The 20600-nt window shown below is 39.9% G+C and overlaps 1 protein-coding gene across 2 annotated transcripts in view; it reads left to right on the forward strand.

Annotated features, from left to right (window-relative positions):
• The window catches only part of col11a1b (collagen, type XI, alpha 1b), an 89941-nt gene that overhangs the window by 19297 nt on the left and 50044 nt on the right, over nt 1-20600 (forward strand). For both annotated transcript variants that reach the window (XM_028592957.1, XM_028592959.1), the window contains exons 5-19: nt 4105-4233; nt 7988-8077; nt 10845-11150; nt 12273-12338; nt 13249-13290; nt 13677-13739; nt 15972-16046; nt 16568-16651; nt 17792-17848; nt 18414-18467; nt 18616-18669; nt 19051-19104; nt 19204-19257; nt 20027-20080; nt 20181-20225. In XM_028592957.1, coding sequence (XP_028448758.1) covers nt 4105-4233; nt 7988-8077; nt 10845-11150; nt 12273-12338; nt 13249-13290; nt 13677-13739; nt 15972-16046; nt 16568-16651; nt 17792-17848; nt 18414-18467; nt 18616-18669; nt 19051-19104; nt 19204-19257; nt 20027-20080; nt 20181-20225 — 1227 coding nt within the window. The remainder of the gene's footprint in view (nt 1-4104; nt 4234-7987; nt 8078-10844; nt 11151-12272; nt 12339-13248; nt 13291-13676; nt 13740-15971; nt 16047-16567; nt 16652-17791; nt 17849-18413; nt 18468-18615; nt 18670-19050; nt 19105-19203; nt 19258-20026; nt 20081-20180; nt 20226-20600) is intronic.

A 20600-nucleotide genomic window follows, 5' to 3' on the forward strand; every position in this document is an offset into this window, starting at 1 on the left:
CTCCTGTCATATCTGATCTGGCGCCAGCGAGAGCTATCTGCATCTAATCAAAGTTGTGCCTTGATTTTTGAGGTCAGTCATGTGCTTTATGAGTAGGGATGGGGATCTTTAATTTTAATTGATACCATTTTGAAGACTGCTTAACGATCCAAGTCTTTATCGATACCATTATCGATACTTTTCTATTATTTGGTGGAAAGACAAGACGACAAATTCTTAATCATAAAAGAACTATTATTGCTTTTATTGCAGTCTGTGACTGTTTGATTTCTTCTGTCTCTGGAGCTGATTAAGCGGCTCACAGAGCGTGCTCTCGGTAGCCAGTCCAACTATGTTTTCAATGATTTGTGGTGGGTAGGCTAGTCTTTACCTATGGTCTTGGTACGCACACACTGTGCTCATAAATAATTTTTCCGGTTCGTGCACATATCTATTATCTATATATGGTCCACTAGTCTTGATAGCAGTATCGATAAGCTCAGACCTTATTGATTTTCGGGTTTGGAGAAATTTGGAACCGGGTCCTAATAGAACCGGGTCTCGACCCATCCCTATTTATGAGGTAATGTGTGCTCATAATCAGATCAACTACTCATTTGACCCCCCCTCCCAACACACACACTCACACACACACACACACACACACACACACACACACACACACACACACACACACACACACACACACACACACACACACACACACACACACACACACACACCTCTAGCCTTCTGAGTGGCATACAGAAGCTCCTATGTGACATCATATTAACAATATAATGCCAAGGACAGATTTCATGGTCTGCTGAGGGCTTGTAATACCGTTTACTGTTAGGCCATCTACCAGTTATTTTCCTTAAATTACTTGTGTTCCTTGTGGGTGTGGGCTGTGTTGGGAAGGAATACTCTTCACAGCCAAGGTCATCTAGCCCAGGGAGAATCCAGTGGCGTGTGTTTTACATTTCTTAGCTTAAAATCAGATGTGAAATGTGTATGCTTGAGGAAAAACCAGTGGTGTCTATTTCCAATACAAAAAAGCAGTCATTCTCTGAAAATGGTTTGCTTACGGGTGAAATATAGATGAGAGGAGGAATTCAAGGATGCTTCAAGTCTCTTCTTTTGTCTTTGACCAGTCAGTCTCATCCTTTGTGCTTGTATGTAGTTTTTTCCCAAATAGTTGTCGTTACAGCGTGCAATGAAGGTTAACATGTATTCGAGGGGCGTTGTATTTACACCCACATGCACATTCTTACCATACCCATTAATCGATCGATTGTAGTGTAGCCTAGACGGATGATTTATCCCATTGTGTCTGTGCCAGCTCTGAGCAGAGCCAGGGCATTGCTGTATATCATTCCTGGAATTCTGAGAAGGAACCTCAACTCTCATGCCAGAGAGGTGTGCAAGACAACCCAGACAGTAACATTAACAAAAGCACTGAGATGCAGACAAAGGAGACACAAAGGGTAAAAGAAGAGAGGGGGAATGGTGAGGGAGAAGCCAATCAGGAAGTATGGGAGTTATTGAATCACTGACTGGCTTTATAAATGGACCAAGTGTGTGTGGTCCCTTGACAAGCCCCATATGACGTTTTTGTACTCTTCTTCAGATCTTCACCACATATTTGTTTACTTGTAGTAAATACATTCTTGATATGTACCTTTTTATTTTCTTACTAAATATACATATCAGGAAGACGTAGACATGAAGAGGCAGACAGAGATCTTGCCAAACGCAATGTGTCTATGTTTTTAGCTGTCCTCTCTGTTTCTGGCTTTGACTTTGGATCCATTTGGGGATTAATAAGGGCAGTATGCAGCTGCTGAATGAGTGTCATTAATTAGAATTTTTTTGTCGTTGTAGTTTTAGTTGAATAGGAGGTTCAAAGGTGCAGGGTGAACTCTTGTGGGCAGGGTTTCTTCTTTTTTTCCCACTGAGTGTAGGTTCAGTAAGCATACATTTACCACACAGTTCAGTACATTCACACCCGGAAGCTGCCCAGTACAACAATAGTTTGGCCACAGTTGGGCATTAAATGTCTTGAGGGGTGAGAGCTGTTTGCACTCTCCCCACCCAGATTTATGCTGTAGTCTGGGGATGAAACTGATGACCTTTAGCTTTTTCAATTAAGTGTCTGTGGATTTGAAGACAAACCATTTAAATTCAATGTATGGCACTTCTTTGTCTTTTAGAATGATTGTGCATTTTTACAATTCTAATTCAAATTTCTGAAATTCTTGAACATGATACAGAAAAGGGTTGACATGTGCAGATCGTAAGTGTTACTGTTACTCAGCACACATGCATTAGTCCTAGGGGTGTGAATCTTCACTGGTCTCACGATTCAATTCGATTACGATTATCCTGTCAACGATTCGAATCGATTCAACATCCCAATGCATCACGATGCGTCACCCCCTCAATATTATTATATATTGCTACACATGGTTTTCATCAACAAATTCAGTCATAGCATAGCAGTCAGCTATGAACTCCCCTTTTTTTTTAATCTGTTCTTAAAATAGACACTTCCTGAATATAGTGGAGTTTGAACACAGCAGACAACAGATAAAGGCAGAAACAAAAAAAAAGCAGCGACCAGAAAATCAACAAGCAACATCAGTAGGGAATAATTGGTTATGGTCTGTCACTGCATCGATGCAGAATCGTTCAGGTCCACAACGCGATGCATCAATGCAATGATTCATTTCAACACCCCTAATTAGTCCAAATGTAAAATTATTTATATCTTTTGGTTGTTGTTTGGGTTGCTTAAAACCCTGTTGAGAAATACTGGTCACGTATGATGGAAGCACAGGGCAGTGAATATATAATGTGTTCCAGAGGTCTAAGCTTGTACAGATGTGGCCTCCTGTAATTTAATGCAATCTGCATGTATGTGCTTCCTCTTAAGGGGCCACCATGATCGCAGCCTTCTTTCACCTTTACACAGCATTTAGGTTATTTTCCTTATTTATTTGTTCTTTTTGTTACTTACTCCAGGTGGATTTGGAAAAAAGGTCAGCTGAGGTGGCCCCTGTTGATGGGTATAGATAACATTCTCCACATAAGTGGCATAGCAGTTCCTGGTTTAAAAAAATCTTTAGGAGACGATCATGGAAAAAAGGGCTTTTGGCTGATGGAAGGGTTGGGAGCGAGGATCTAATTTCCTTTGCCAAAAACTCATGAAAAACAGACGGCCTCAGATAAGTACAGACCTAGGTTATTTATCTTCTGTGTAAGGGGACTTGCCGTCCCTAATGGCTGAGTGGAGGGTCTATACAATAGTTATTTTGAAAATCTTACAGACTCCCCTAAAGCCTTGATTTATTCCATAAAGATATATGTAATTAATAGTCAAGAGACTACTGCCTTTGGTACTGGACAACATCTGCCTTGTTGTTTTATTGTCACATTTTATTATCACCACATTGGTGCAAAGCTGAGGCAATCAAGTGAGGAGGAATAGGTGTAAACTTCATCGACATGGTTTCTATTTGTATTAATGAAAGAAAAATGAAATGGACAATGTGAGTGGTCTCTGGTGTGGTTTTGCGTCAGGCTTCAGGAAAGTCACGTTCATTTTCTGAACATACAATCTTAGCTGATTGGCAGTTGGAGCACTTCCAAGGCTTGGATGGGCATGAAATTCAATTTGAATTTTGAGTACAATAAATTAACAACTGTCAGAAAATACCTGCTTCTTTGATCAAAAAGTTTAAAAGCAAACCCTGTGTACAGTACATACAATTGCAAGTAGAGTGGTCAACTACAATTTGCCAATGAGCATTTCCAATCATATCACAGTTCCTGTTGGCTACAGCTCTTATTTGTGCCTCTGACTGGCGTCTCCTCCTCAATAGCTGGCTAAGGCTCCTCTTTATTGTAGTATTTGGAGCCATTATCCAAACCACACTGGAAACTAAGTTGAAATAAATAAAATTGATGGCCATAACATAAACATATACTGCATTAGTTTTATGTGAGAGACACTGAGGATAAGAGAAAACTCTGACATGGGGATTAACAGTGGGGAAAGCCTATGGAATTTGTTGACATGGCTTCTGCTGACATGCTGCTTTTCTTCTTTTTCTCTTTTTCCAGGGTGACATCCAGCAACTGCTGATAGTGGCAGACCCCAGGGCAGCCTATGACTACTGTGAACACTACAGCCCTGACTGTGAAACCCCCAACCACCACGACACCCCCCAGGCTCAGCAACCTGAGGACGAGGTCAGTATCTGGAGGGGGGAAGAAGGCAGACTGGGCGAGATGGATTTATTTAGGAGAAGAGATCGGGTGGGGGAGTAGTTGTCTGGAGGGAGGTAAGAAGGAAAAGAGAGTTGGGAGAGAGGAGGGGGAGGTAGGGAGGGAGGAATAGTTATAGTGAAGAAAGGAAGGAGGGAAACACAAAGGGAGAAAATATGGGAGCTGGAGTTTGAGAATTAGTAAGGATGATAACAGGAATTTTGAAAGAGGCCTTCAAAAGTGGGTGTTGTTATAAAGTTAGAGAATAAATTACAGTAGGAGGCTTGGATGGATGAAAAATGAAGTAGATCAATTTGAAAGATGGGGTGGCTTAAAGTTAAGCTGAAATTTGAATTATCTTAACTTTTAGTGAATAATTTATCCATCAATCCACAGTTGTTACATTTCGCTAGAGTGCCCAGAGTATGCTCTGCCACTCTTTGAGTGTGGTACTTTGAATAATCGAACTGCATATTCCAACAGCGCTCCAAATTTACAAACGGTCCAGTTTGGGCCAGAGTGTGCTCTGGCATTTGGGGTGACTATTTACCCTCAGCTTTAAGCTGGTAGGTGGCCCTTTCCCATGGCAACATACCACTAAAATTCTACGGCCATTGTTGCGAAGAGATGTTCTGTCAACGTTTGTCGTGAGCTACTGACTGGAGAACGTCGTAGCCCTGTATGCTTTACTTTTTATAAGATAATTTTCCCCTTTTTTCAGTGCCCACTAACCCAGATAAATCACCAGTTCCACGCCCCCTGGAGAACGCTAATGTAGGGGGCACTATCATGGCAGAGAAATAAATAAAACCTAATTTTCTTCTTTTTGAAAGACTACCTACTAACCGGATGAATACATGAGTGAAAACAAACACCATATCTACTGATTTTTTTATTTTTTGTTGTTGCAAAAATTAAACTTCAGTTTGAGTTTAAAAAGGTTGGGATGGTTTGCGGGATGTTAAAAGTACAAACTTGATGCTTTAAGACACAGAGGGAATGATTCTGGGTTGGACTGTCAGCCTACTGGTTATTTGAGATACACCAGTTAAACACATCACGCTAATTCCCCCAATTTTTATTATGTAACATAAACAATGGTCTGTGACTAATCAGTCTGCCAGAAATGCACAAAAAGCGCAAAACATTCTCTGCAAATGATGTGATATTAAAACATTTTTACAAACATTCCTCCAGGCAAAAGTACTTTGACAGAGACAGGCTTGTATGAGTTTCTATGTCAACTCTAATATGTCTCTTTCTTTAGTCTGTGTTTTACTGGTGGAAACATGCTGACATATCAAAATACATTGTTGAGTCTGAGCTCATATTCTCAAATTCAAAATGTATTGCCACTGGCTCCAGCTAAATATCTTAATTGAAGTACAATGCTTAGTGTCAGGGCCTCATTTTTCTTTTTTCATCTTCATTTTTTGTTATTTTGCTAGTTCAAGCCTTTTTGTCGGCTGACATTTTCCTTTAGTATTTCACTAAATAACTGATGAGCTCACACTGGAAACTTTTCCTTTTGCCCTGCCACGGAGTCTGAGCCCGCTTTGGAGTGGCCCCGTGAGTTATATCACTAACGAGTTCTGCAGGCTCTGCCCAGACTCCCAAGGAAATTTAAGCTTTTCTTTCCCCAGCTATCCAGTACCTGGAAAAGTAGACTTTAGATCCCTGGTTCAAGAAAAAAATCAGGAGCCGGTTCTCTATTTGAAAATATTGGCTGTACAGTGGGTATCGTGTCCTGGAAAATATTGCTTCATCATCAAGTTACTCTTCAGTGCCAAGACAAGGAGCTTGTCAATTCTAAATAGACAGCAGGGAGCAGTTTTGTTTCAAGAACATTGTAAATCTGGTTTATTTATTGTTGGTTTCTGTACAGTTATAACAGGAATATTTTTCCTACATTCCACATCAGTATTTTAAAGAATTAATTTTCTCTTGCACAACTGAAAAATATTTCGTTTCACAGCTCACCAGTTTTTTTAAACTTTAAAAAGTGTTTGTGTATGTAGCTTTGGCCTTAGCCTCTGATGATGCTCCTTGACCTGAGGCACTCCGCTCTTTCAGTCGTCAGCCACACATCTGCAGCTGGGTTAAGATAGGAGCAGGGAGTGATGCAGGAGGAGGAAGGGGAGCTTTTTAAGAGCCCACTTTAGTATTTACGCCTTTCATCCAAGCCTGTGGTGAAGGCCTTTAGCTCAGCCAAGCACTTCAACATCATAAATCTTTATAAATTCTTCCTTCGTTCTCTATCTTTCTCTATGTTTCTCCCTGAACCCTCTCCTTGTCTCCTCTGTCAGTCTAGTTGGTCTGGCCAAGGCTTCTCCCTTGAGTGACCTCTCTCTCTCTCTCTCTCTCTCTCTCTCGGCCACTGAATGGAGGCCAGGCCAAGACTGCAGCAGGCCGTGGATCTTGTATTATTTTTATGAGCTTAGCAGTCGTCCAGGGACTAATATTTATCCCTGCGCTGATAGAGCGATGCATATCAGGGGCTGGTCTGTTATCTTAATCTACCTCACCCTTTTTTCACAATGTCTATAGAACTACAAGACGAGGAATCTTAAGTTTATGACAAAACAAATTGCATTCTATTATATTGGTTGTAGGCAGTGTGCCAAGAAATAGCCGTCAACATAAGTGATTTAAAGGAATAGTTTGACATTTTGGGAATACCCTTATTTGGTTCTTTGCCAAGTGCTAGATGACAAGATTGATACCACTTTCATGTCTATATACTGTAGCTAATATGAAGCTGGAGCCATGAGATGATTAGCCTAGCTTAGCACAAAACTGGAAGCAGGGGGAAATAGCTTGCTCTGTAAAAACCGCAACTTGACGTTTTTTGCTGATCAGTTTTTTAGTGATCAGTTTTTTAGTGATCAGTTTTTTAGTGAGCTTTAGAGATGCAGGTCGGGCAGGTTATTTGTCTGCCCCTGCTTTCAGTCTGTATGCTAAGTTAAGCTAAGCTAACTGTATCCTGGCTCCATTTTCATAATTAACGGCCGGAGTGGTATTGATCTTCTCATCCAACTCTTGTGAAAAAAGTGAATAGCCGTATTTCCCCAAATATCCAACTATTATTTTAAAGTAACAAGGAAGCCACTTCAGGTCGCAATAATTCTCAAATGTAAAAATATGGTTGGAACACATGTTTTATTTTACAGATACTGGTTTAACAGTGGTTTTACCCCCCTGCTACTGTATTCTGTATGTTTCCTATAATTAACCAACATGCGGTAAGTCAGGACAGTTTCTGGTTTCTTAATGGTCCCATTAATGAAACCCTGGAACCATTGTTGGCATACTGAATTAAACAGTAGAGACAGATAAGTTTTCATTGGCATCACATTAACCCTCTAACATCCTGTTGGAAGCAAACAAGAATCTCAATTGCTGTTTAGTTGGTTACAGACATGAACCTTTCAATAGGGTCATGTGACGCCGGGGGGGTGGGGAATTGCCGCAAGGATTGCTGCTGTCCATATGCAAAAATCTTTTTTTCAAGTTTTCTAGTATGGATGTGATATTTATTGTACTACATTTGAACATGTTATTTCCAAAATAGCATGATTACAACATAATATATTGATAATTTAATGGTTTAAAAATTTTTTTAAACTGTTGTTTAAAAAATGATAATCTCTTACATGCCATGTAAATAATGTGCAACATGTCTCTGAGATGTTGTGCTGCCTTATTTACATGATTGCCCGCCATCCTTTTTTCCTTACAGTACACTAACTATGAATATGGTGAATATGGTGACTACAGTGAAGGAGAGTTAACCACTGACGCTCCCCCAACTGAAGGAGCCAAGACTGAGGTAACACTTACAGTCATATTTATATGGCTGAACAAATAACACATATACAAGGACTTGATCTCTTTTTGTCAACCTTGTCCACCTCTCTCATTTTCAAACTTCAGCTCTCTCTTACCCTCTCTTTCTCCCTTTTCTCTCACCCCCCACGTCCTGCTTCACAGGCATGTCTTGATGCCAGCCATAAGTTTTACTTGATCATTTAACTGTTACTTTATTTTGTAGCAAAATATATTCTGCACATTTCAAACATATCATTATAATAGAACTTGTTTTGCTCCCCAAATGTATAGAGGATAATCATATCACCCTTACATTCACATATGTGCATGAACAAAATCTCTTGAATATGACCTGAAATAGAATTTACCCATCTCAGATATGTAATGCTTTTCATGTGTGCTGTTCTTGATCTTGATCTGTAAAATTGGAAAGGTTCGGACCACCATCGTGGTGGAAAACCTTCAGTGCGTCACTGACTTTTATCATCCATCCATCCAATTAACATCCAGACTCTTATTTATATAATTCCCGATATAAAATGAAATTTCAATAAAACTGCTTGGGTATCACAAACAACAAAACATAATTTTATGATCGTCTTTGGAGGTTGAAACCCAACAAGGCCTCACTAAGATCAAACTGCTCACTCTACTCCTTGATTTCCAAACCGACTCCATCAAACAGAGTCTGGATAAGGGCCGTAGCAGGAAAGCCTTGTCATTTAATGAACCGTAACCAATGGAAAATCAGTAGACAAACGCATCCCCTATGTTTCTGCCATATCCTGAATTTGGCAGATCCGGTCTTAATTTGTGCTAAACCATCACATAAAACACAACATAATGAGGACCATTTGGGGATTGAACTAACACAATACGGCTGTATGCTCCGCCAGCCAAATGTCTGCCGATTGCATTGTGATGTACCTTGAGGTGGATAACGCAGCTTCAATCAGTTTGAGACATTCATTTAAAATTTAAAATGACAGGCCAGAGGGCTAACAATGGAAACTAAACATATGCTGTCCCATGTTGGAACACTTGTCTGATTACTGAGGACTGTGATGCACTGGCCAACGTTTATACAATGTCACAGGGTCATATTGCCCATAGACTTAACACAACATACAAAATACTATTGGTGGATGCTTTCAATATAAGCGTGTTGCGGCTTTGTGTCGTCAGTGGATGGCTGAAGCCCTGAACCTGGCAATTCCACTGCTATGCCTTACAGTCTGTTATTTCGCAATATATAGCATTTTGCATTGGGTGTCTCTTTTATTACTGCTTAAGTCTCATCTAGATTTAGCTATGGATTATGGTTTGTTAGATGCCCTGTTGTGGAATTTACATTTTGGTAATTATATACTATAAATTCACCCTGTAATAAATACAATCAGAGATTTGTTTGCGAGTGATTGTAGGCTACAATATACAGAAATAGACTGGTGAATTAAAAGCTGAGGGTTTTAGCCGTGTGTATGAAAAAAAAAAAGGTACCTAATTCATTGACTGTTTAGAACTATGAAAAGATCCCGTGAAATTAGTTCTCGCAGTGTGCTCAAATGCAATAGATTACACAAGCTGAAAACTGTGCAACAACTTTCTCTCTAAAGACACTGTCAATATTTGATGTCTAATGATGCATTTGAGTGTAACCCTAATTGGCATCATTGAAAACAAGCTGAGCGCAGTCTGATTGACAAGGCAAAGCATGTTAACGTTTCCTCAGTGCCTCAGATTCTTAAACGTATAAATGTCCTGCTAGTATTCCTTTTTTTCTTCTTCTTCTTATAAAGCTCTGATTTTGACTTTACTGAGTCTTTAATAGTTCTCCTAAAAATTGTGTAAACGTTTAGCAAGTATTTAAGATTACATGTTTTTCCCTACCATTATAAGGCTTAGGCGCAGCACCCAAGCTATTTTGGGCGCCACCTAAGCCGAATGAATGTAAAATATATATGAACATCAAAACTAACTGAATTACTTTTCTCAGATCTAATGATTGTAGTTGGTCCTCAGTGGTATTCTTTAGCAAGTTTTGTCTAGAAGCTTTTTGAGTGTTATTTATTTATTATCTTCTCTAGATTTTCCAATGTTTTTAACACAGATATGGTAATAACAATAGTCCAAAATGATGTGCAATGGGATTTTTTTTTATTGAAAAACATAACATTTTCTTAAGGGAGGACCCCTAAATCCCCCGCTAAATATGTGCAACTGGGTATTTCACCGACCTAGGGAAAACACTGTATTATACTGTCTAAATTACCTCACTAGTCTATCATACTGTCATTTCAAGCATGAATATATTTAACAGTATACAGCATTTCTATCCCATATTGTAGAATATTTTACTGTTTACTTTTTTTAAACATCAATGTGTCAACAGTTTGGGAGATCTCATATTCCTATTGCTTTACAGAGAAACATTTCCTAATATAAAATATGATTATAGATGTTAATGTTAATAACAGTGCTTGTTGTTTCACATATGTTGCATTTTGGATGCCGTCCCAAACTAGATATATGGATTTGTGCACAACTAAGTTGAAAACTCTTCAGAGGAGTTTAACTTAGTTGGTATCCAATACTTGCAGTGTAGTTTAGTGCTAAATACTAATGCCTTGACTGTGAATCATGTATCATAAAAAACATGTGAATCATTGAAACTGTTCACATGGTTTCATTTTACTAACCAAACTTCCATGTTCCCTCCTATTTTACCAACCCCTGCCCCCTCTTTACGATGCCTGGATTGATCCCAGAACTATGAAGGGGAAATAGTGGATGATTACATCACCGGTGTGGAACAGGTCGGGGTGGACCCCACCGCTGCTGTGGAAACCGCTGCCCCAGTGGACACCCTAGAGAAGGTGGATCCCGCCACAGACGTGTATGAGTTTAAGGAATACGACCTAAAGGAATATGACAACAAAGAGATTGTAGAGAAGCAATACGAATATGGTGATTATGGTGATTATGGCCCCACTGAAGCCAAGCCTACATCTGCAACATATGAGGATGAGTTTGGTCCTGGAGTTCCAGCAGAGACGGACATCCGAGAAAGCAATGTAAGTGATGAAGTGGTTGGGAGTGATGGTGGGAGGGGAGAGAAGGACAGAGGTGGTGGTCAGGAATGTGGAAAGATGGAGAATATGCTGGTGGCATTTGTTTTGATGAGGTGTTTGCGGTGCCCTTTTTGTTTGTTGTCTCTAATGGTATTGGGTTATAGCGTGGAGCATTCTGCATGCACCAAACACAAATACACCAGCAAGTACAAACATACACCGTGTCTATCTTAGACTCCTGCAGATAAACAGATGGTGACCCAGCTGTCAGCACACACCATAACCTTTGGCCTCTGTGACCTTTGCTGTTTATGAAAGACATGGTCCTTCCTTGTTATCACACCAATGGTCTAAAACTAAGTCTTTGCACATATTTATTCACCAAATCCATCAACATTGATATCTAAAACCAGACCGAAATCTCTGCTGAGCCAGTGTCTATCATGGCTTGTTTCCAGCCCCCTTCCTTGCCTCAGGATCCAGATTCTCAGAGGTAGGAAGTGATTTGGTCCCTGGCTGGAAGTTGGCTTGAGATCTGTCTGCCTTGGGTTAATCCGAACCGCTCTATTACTGCTCTCCGTTCTGCGATCTCAGGTCACCGCAGCCCTATCCATGATTTTCTCAAAGAGTCTCCTCTTCAGGCTAAACTGTACAATTGAGTGGTTTTTGGACACACTGCTGTAGGTGGTTTGTGAATTCTTCTCATGTGAAGTCATTGTATGGATAGTGTCAGGTAACGACCTCTGCATTTGAGCACAGTTGGGGGCTTTTTTTGAGTTTCTGGCTTTAAGGAAGCTTAATATATAAGAGTCAGACCAAAGTCTAAATTATAGCTTCTTGCAAAATGATTCTTGAGGTGTATTTTTCCAGCAGACAGAGAAAAAAAATCAGCTTTTTTGCCTTGAGAACTACCTAAATCCATGCAGAACACTAGTCAGCACTTTGCTGAGCCTTTTGTCGGTATTTTAAGTAACCTCTATAAAAGAGGAGACACCCAACAGGACAGGGCATCTGTTGCTTCCTCAGTTTTTCCATTTTTGGCTTTCAGACCATTGGTGCTCTACCCTCACATGTACATTTCTGTTACTGTGTAAAATGCTCACCTGGTCTGTCTTATGTCTGTAGGTGGGTGGAGGTCAAAGCTACCTGGGAGAAAAAGGAGAGAAGGGTGAACCTGCTGTCATTGAGCCAGTAAGTGAAGTATTACACTGCTGTGTATTAATTCTTATAATAAACCTCACTTTTGTGTACCAAAACAGCTAACATTGAAATGTTGAAAGCCATATTCACTAATTCCTCTAAGGTTAATGTATTAGAAAGAAATGTCTTCACACTTTACGATAATGCAGTATATTTTGCCTGTTATAACTAGAGGACGTTTGGTAGTTGCTAAATAGCTAGCCACCAAACTTTTATATAGTCTTTTATCCTGGAAATGATAGCTAACTTTTCTAACAGTTGCACACAATGATTTATAAGTCTTTCCTCGTCCTAAATCCGATTAATTGCATATTTGCTGGGGAATATGTTTTCTTTTATCTGTTGTCTTGAACAAATAAAGGAATAGACGTCTCTTTCATATCTGGTTAACATCCATATGTTTGTTTTATTCATTTCAGTTTCAATGTAGTTTCAATTTTATTTCCCTAAAGCACTTACAACCAAGACTTCCCTCCTGATAAGATTTAACGCACATTTTTGGTCATAGACAAAACAACTGCTGTCTACACCAAATGCCGAAGTACATACGATCTTTATAGAGCTATCCTATACAATCTACCACTAAAGGCTAAACGTTGACTAAAATAGAAGCTGCAGTTAACGTCTCGCCTCCCATGCCATCTGTACCACCATAGGTTCCCATCCAAATCCACACAAACACACACACACACACACACACACACACACACACACACACACACACACACACACACACACACACACACACATACATTATAGAATAGAACATCAGATAGCTAATGTATTGTTAACATCTTGTCAACCTCAAACCCAAAGCACCCTTTGTTCCCCCCTTTCTCCATTGCCTGTGGATTTACAGGCTGCCCTGTAATGCTACTGTATCCACTTTTTCCTTTTTCAGGGGATGCTTATAGAAGGACCCCAAGGAGCCCCCGGCCAAGCCGTGAGTATCACGTTCTCCCACACTCCTGTCTGCCTTCCACAGATGGAGAACCGCTAAAGAGGGGAAAGAATTCTTTATGGAAAGAGCATCAGCCCTGATCACCAGTGAAGCTTGAGTTTGGAGAGACAGTCAAAATGTGTATTTGTGCATGAATGTGTGCACATGTGTGTCTTTGTGTGAGAGTGTGCTAGAGAGAGAAAGAAGGGGGGTTGGGGGCTATTTTATATTGAGGCTTATTTCTTTCTAAACCCTATCTATGCCTCTGTCTTTGTTGGCCTATGCATGTGAAGTACTGGATAGACTGACTGTGGTGGGAATGCTGGTTAGCAGCAGTTTGGGATATAATATGCTAAAGTATATGTGTGTCTTTGTGTGTGTGGTCTCAGGGTCTTCCTGGTACCCCAGGATTGCAGGGTCCTCCAGGTCCCCACGGAGATCACGGTGAGAGGGTGAGTGAAGAGTGGCCTCATTTCACAGCTGATTACATATGTTTCTGAGAACCCATTCTCTACTCACCATAAACATTTAACATTTAACAACTGGTTATATTTTGCTGAAAAAGGACATTTGTACACAAATCAATTTAGGTTTCAGATAAGTAAAACACATTTTTTTCAAGTTATAATTGACACAAAATGTACTGAAATACTAACTTTAAACTTAGCCATTCATTTTGCTTGTGGAATTATGGGAGTCTGCAAGCTGTATATATCACAATAACAATACAAACACCCCTGCATTAGTCTTTTTTATTTGAAAGCTGTGGAGTTAAGTCTCAATGCAATGGAATGAATAATACAATTGGACACAGCAGCTGCTGCAGCAGTAGGGGGGATTAGCAAGGAGTGGGGCAGGGAAATGAGATGCCCATAAACTGTCAATGTACCAACAAAGAAAGGTTCTGAGAAACAGCTGTGTCGGTATGCTGCGGGACTTGTGAGAACCTCAAGGAGTTTGCTTTACAATGTGTAGAAGCCTAAACATTCTCAAACCCTTTTTTCCCAGCGCCGTGGGATTCAACTCATTTATTTGATTGATTGGATGACACAGCATAAGTGCCTGTCCCCTTCACAAGGCTGGATCTCAGCTTGTTTTTCACAGATGTGATGATTGCCCTGCACCCCTCCTTCATCATCCTTTTAGCAAGTATATACTGTCTCTTGAGGTTAACCCTTTAATTGCCAACAAAAAAGAAAAAAAACCTAACACACCTCCTACAGTATGACCAACAGACATTGTCTGTACAAAAGGCTTATTGTTCCACAGTTTCAAAGTAATTAGAAAATATTTTGTTGTTCCAAAAGTCTCTTTCCCTCCCCTTATTTCCTCCCATGAGAAACAGTCTTGAAGGGTGCATTAAAAGTGACTCGTTTCTGTAGTCTTGTGGTTTTCTGTTGCGCACAGTATCCGTCTGGACTCAACGTTTGATCGGCTCATTTCTCTCATAATCACCGTCTCCCTCCTCTCCCTCCTCTCCACCCAAACACCACTTTCCCAGGCAATATGGGAGCGTCATTAACACTAGATGCCGCTATGCTTACTATAACAGCAATGGGTGGAGAGTATACCACCTCTGGGAAAAGGCAGAAGGGAACACGTGGCATCAATTTGAGCAGTCTGAGATTGCTGCACATGACAAGCCTGCTAAATAGATCCTTAGTTTCTCTGGAAACACTGGGTCCTGCTTAGTCTTGATCCTTAAGATAAGTTTTTGTCTTTATTAAATCAAAATCTATCTCCCGTATAATGTAACTGTTTATTTTTACTGTCATCCAGGATGAGCGACCTTTATGCAATTATTTTGCTTTTGAATAGATTGCCATGAAAGTTGGTACAGACCCAGATGATGAATTCTGAAGACTTATGTGACCCCTGGACTTTTCATCTGGAGCTAAATATGCTTTTTCAACTGTCCAAAACTTTTCTTCATGACAAGATTGTCTTAAGCCTCAGCTGTACTTTGATCTGAATGCTAATATAAAATGCTAACACCCTACACTTCACCTTCCTATAAGTTATTAGCATGGGATGAGCATTATAGCCTAGCAGGGCCATGGCTGTGGATTTATAGTCTTGCTATTAAGTTGGTGCTCTCCTGCAGGCAATATCCCTAGGCCAGCTTATTGAAAATACATTATATGTCTTTGCTCGTGATTGAATCCCCTGTCATATTCTTCTTGGTAGGATTAGTCAATTATCTATTTGGAATAGGCAACAACAATGCAGATTGTTGCAAAGCACCTTCCCATTGAAATTATTGTTAAAGAAGGGGTGTGCTGTGAACAGATCAGTCTCTGCACTGTTGCTGTTGTTTGTTAGTACTGATATAATTTGTTTTCTTCTTTTCAATTTGCTGAGCTCCTCCAGGGAATTATAGAGAAATGGCAAAATAATCATATTCTCTCATAGGAAAATAAATGGCTTGCTTATTAACCACATCAAACTAATTGTTCCGAGCAACATTACGCACTGATATACAAGTCAACAAATGATGATTTGAATACAATACTTTCAGGATGTGTTTGTTCACAAGAATACTATAGGTACTTTTGAATAGCATTATTGCAGTAAATGGAGATTTTATATACTTGATGGTTCAGCTCCAATTGCATTACACAGTCACAATAAGAAATAATATTTTTGTAAAGAACCAACTCTCCCTCCCTCCTCTGATTCTCCAGGGTCCTCCAGGGCGTCCTGGTCTTCCTGGTTCAGACGGTATTCCTGGGCCTCCAGGTACCATTCTGATGCTTCCAGTAAGTACTGCTGCTTTCTACATGTCCACTGGGCTCTCTGTCTTACTTTCCCTCACATACTGTACACACCACTAGCCCTTGAACTCACTTCATTTAGTTAAGTTTACCTCATAGCATCACCAGTAGGCCAAAGGATCGCAACCTTAGTTGGGTTACAAATCTCTAACCTTGTAAATGTCAGCCAGTGCAATGGAGTGGAACCAGTGACTGAGACTTGATGATGGCGACACACGGGTGTGTGTGTGTGTGTGTGTGTGTGTGTGTGTGTGAGAGCGCGCGTGCGTGTGTGCATGCATGCATGCGTGTGTGCATGCATGCATGCGTGCGTGCATGTGTGTGTGTGTGTGTGTGTGTGTGTGTGTGTGTGTGTGTGTGTGTGGCATGTTGACAGCTTTACAGGTTAAACAAAAAAAGATTTGAACAAACACTCACCAGGGGAGACCATTAGAGATCACACTCTGTAAAAACAGACAAATCGATTTGTTTTTAATTGTGTTTCTTTTTTGTTTTGTGGTTGACAGTTCCGTGCGGGCGGTGAGTCACACAAGGGACCTGTGGTTTCAGCTCAAGAAGCTCAGGCTCAGGCCATCCTTGCTCAGGCTAGGGTAAGTGTGAGCCATCATTTTCAGTTTAGAGAGGACACTTTACTATGACTTTCTGTGCCTCTGTGTACTCTCATTAGCTGCCATGTAACTTCAACCAAATCCAGTTCAGATGCAAAATTGAGATTTTAATTTATAAGAAATGCTGTGGACCAAATTATATGAAAAAAAGCTTATAAAATGATCATTTTAAATGTCCCAAAAGTTTAGTAAATAATGAAAGGAGGAATCATTATTCACAAGTCCCACTCATCCTATAAATCGTCTAAATTCCAAAATATGGACCTGTGTTAGGTTAGGTAGTATATTAAGCCACATCAGATGTTCACACTCCTCAGGGGTCCTGATAACCATAGCACTGTTGAAAATCAGGCTGAATTATATGGCTGTAAGCAAGGTGTGATCTATAGTAGAACACATGGAGATCATTAAATGTCTCACAAACACTCTATGGAGTTGGAAGGTGGCAAAAACTGGTTTAGTAATGTCTTGAAAGCATTTGTCACCTTTCTATATTTGTCTTTTATGCCAGTGGTTTGCTTTGGTTTGATTTAGCAAATTCTCTCATTCAGTAATCAGGGTGCAAACTAATCCCAGACAGCGTTTTTGGCAGGACAAGACTGTGGTCAACCATGAACAAGAACAAAATAAAGTTTGCACATGCTATATAGAGGCTAAATTGTTTTTGTATTAGTGTTTTATTTTCTTTAGTCTTAATTCATTTTGGTGTTAAGCCTAGTTAGTTGAATGACTGTTTGTCAATTTCAATATGTCAAATTCCTACTTTAGTACAGGGACTACATGTAGCATTTTAACATGCATACCAAATTAATTTTGCAATATTAGAATAATCCCTTAAACAAACAACAATTTGCACATGATGGTCTTCATTTTGAGGTTAAAAAAATAAGAATAAAGCCCACTTATTTTCAGAAGTTTCTATATATTGAACAGACACACTACAGATCACTTCACTGGATTATAATAAACTTATAATATGCAGACATGGCTGCACTTCTAATGCAAAACATACATTATCGTATATCCTTGTGATAGAGGAGGAAATATTGTTTTGTTTTTATCCATTGAATTGGTATAAATAGCTGACCAGTGGTTAATGGGTTGTTTCTGTCTGATCCACAGCTGACCATGAGAGGTCCTCCAGGGCCATCGGGCATGGCAGGAAGATCTGGTCCTGTGGTGAGTAGCTTTTGAAAACCGTCTACACACAATCACATACACGCCATTGATCTACTTTCTGTGACATCCGTTCGTTTCACAGTTGATGAAAAACATAGTGAATAGTTATTCTTCCTGTGAAGGGTTTAACTCAGCATTTATCATTTCCTAACACACACCCATATGTGCATATGCACGCATTTATACACACACCACCATCTTTCCTATCTATCCGTAGCAGATTGTAATTATTTTTTAATAAACAGGATATCCAGCTTGAATAACTGAATGAAAAAAAACTGATAATAGTTGAAGCGTTCCTTTACGTTTTGGGTGTGCCTCTGTGCCTTTCTCGAACAACACATGATACACCAATCCTTTGATACCGGAGGGATTTTGTACACATGCTAAGATGCTCCAGGAGGTCATTCTGTTTTATATTCACAATCCAAGTTTGAAATCTTACATTATGTGTGTTTGGATTTGCATCAGTTTTTAGACCAACCTAGATTATTCTGGTTTCCTAACCAAATGATGGGATGACAAAATATTGGCTTTGTGTCTGTGTTTATGTTTTTTTAAATAGGGAGGTCCTGGAGCTCCTGGTCTTAAAGGTGACAGTGGTGACTCCGGACCACAGGTGAGATGAGTACCTGTAGTTTTACATAACTATTATCAATGTGTAACTTCCTGATTTATTTTACTTTCACATCTCACATAAATTGCACATAAATCATGTTTTCAATGTTCAATGTTTTATTTAAAACATTCATATGCTTTCCCCATAGGGACCCAGAGGTCTTCAGGGTGCAACTGGTCCACCAGGGAAAGCAGGAAAGAGGGTAAGAGTTTTTTCCAACCAGGCTCAACAAGGATGTTTTTTATTTGTTATAGTAGTACTTTATTATTTTTTTTGTTCACCTCCTCTAGCCCAACACTGCATTGCAACAGAAGATTAAGTTTAAATTCCCAAATTTCTAATATGTCATGCCAACACAAGTGCAAGTGCTCCAGTGCCCAAGGAGAAGAGCCTGTCTAGTTTCATACATGGCTTTATTTCAAATAAGTCAGCTGCACTCAATAATTGTCTCTGCGTGTTGTGTAAATTCATAAAGTAATGTTTATTTAACTCTAAACTAGTTAGAACCATCAAACCATCAAAGATCATATTTTTTCTAATCTGATTTCCATGTAGCCTGACATGATATTTGCGTGTCCTCCAGGGTCGTAATGGAGCCGATGGTGCTCGAGGAATGCCAGGAGAGGCAGGGACCAAGGTAAAGTACACATCGGGTTATCCAATAAACCAGTGAGTGTCTGTGGGATGTATTTGCTCCACTTGAAAGAGCTAACCATTTGTTACGGTGCTGTTTCAGGGTGACAGAGGTTTTGACGGCCTCCCTGGTCTTCCTGGAGAAAAAGGGCATAGAGTAAGTATGAGGAGAGATAATTTTGGGTTTGGTGAATGAACAAGGTCAGAGGACAAACATCATCAAAGACTTATATCTGTTTCCAAAAATAAGATCCTACGGTCTCTTATTTCTAGACCTAAAGAAACCCTCATTGATCACAGTCATTGCCGCTCTGTACCCTGTCCTTACAGCAGAACCAGGCCTGATTGGTTGCTCAAAGGCCACCTCTCATCCATCTCATGTACACTCCAGTGTTGACAGATATGAATTCTAAACCAGTGGAACTCATCAGGGCGTTTGACCCACTTATGAGAGTTGGGACTGACTCCAGAACCACTTGGGCTGCGTTTAACCAGGCCTGGAGGCAAATGAAGAGTGCTGAGTTTAGTGTTTGTGGAATTTGGGCCTGCGTAGAGAGCCTAAAGAGAGAGGACAGAGATCACAGAGTTGTATTTCTAGACAGGCTTTGATGCCTTATCCTATACTGGTTAATTACAGAGCCACCAGAAGTAGGCCAGTTCTTATAGAGCACTATAAATACTAGAAACCATATAGGCCCATGCCAATTGTGGTGTACTGTAGAATAAAGTTTTGTTGCCATTTTTGTTTCTTTCATTTTAACATTGTTTCTCAATGTTTTGTGAATTTTTGACCCCATATCATACTTTTTCAAGAAGTAAAAATTTGTTTTTGTTCTCTTATCTGCAGTGATCAAGCTTGTGGACACTTTAGTTACTTGCCATTCCCATTCTTTGTTGATATGCCTTTTCTGTGATCTTTTCTCCAGGGAGAACATGGTTCTACAGGACCTCCAGGACCTCCAGGAGAGGATGGCCCCAGAGTAAGTAGTACACCAGTCACCATAGAACATAACCTTGTTCTCAAAAGTCTTAAAAAATACTCTGCATTCCTTGATAACACACATTTCCTTTTCTATCAAGGGTGAAGATGGCCAGGTTGGACAGAGAGGTGTGGCTGGAGACAGTGTAAGTGTATTTATTTATTATTTGATGACACAGTTGGACAGGATTATTAAACCAATAAGAAATTGACAAATATATAACCATCATGTTGCTAATTTCCTTTACTACAACAGGCCTCATCCCCTCATTCATTCCTCTACTTTCATTTTGGCAATTATTTAAACACACTTCTCTTGTAACGACATTCCTGTGTGCAAGGACCATTCCATTTGTAATCTGGACCTTGCCAAACAGAATGGCTCTGAATAAAAGATCAGAAAATAGAACTGGGGAATGTGTTGTTCAGTCATTACCCATGAGAAACTGCCATATTCTGCCAGATTCAGTTCAAATGGACCATAGAGTTGCATGAGAAATGGTAGCTCCCTGTCATACGCA

The sequence above is a fragment of the Perca flavescens genome, chromosome 12, assembly GCF_004354835.1.
Source record: "Perca flavescens isolate YP-PL-M2 chromosome 12, PFLA_1.0, whole genome shotgun sequence".
In the NCBI taxonomy this organism is placed as follows: Eukaryota; Metazoa; Chordata; class Actinopteri; order Perciformes; family Percidae; genus Perca; species Perca flavescens.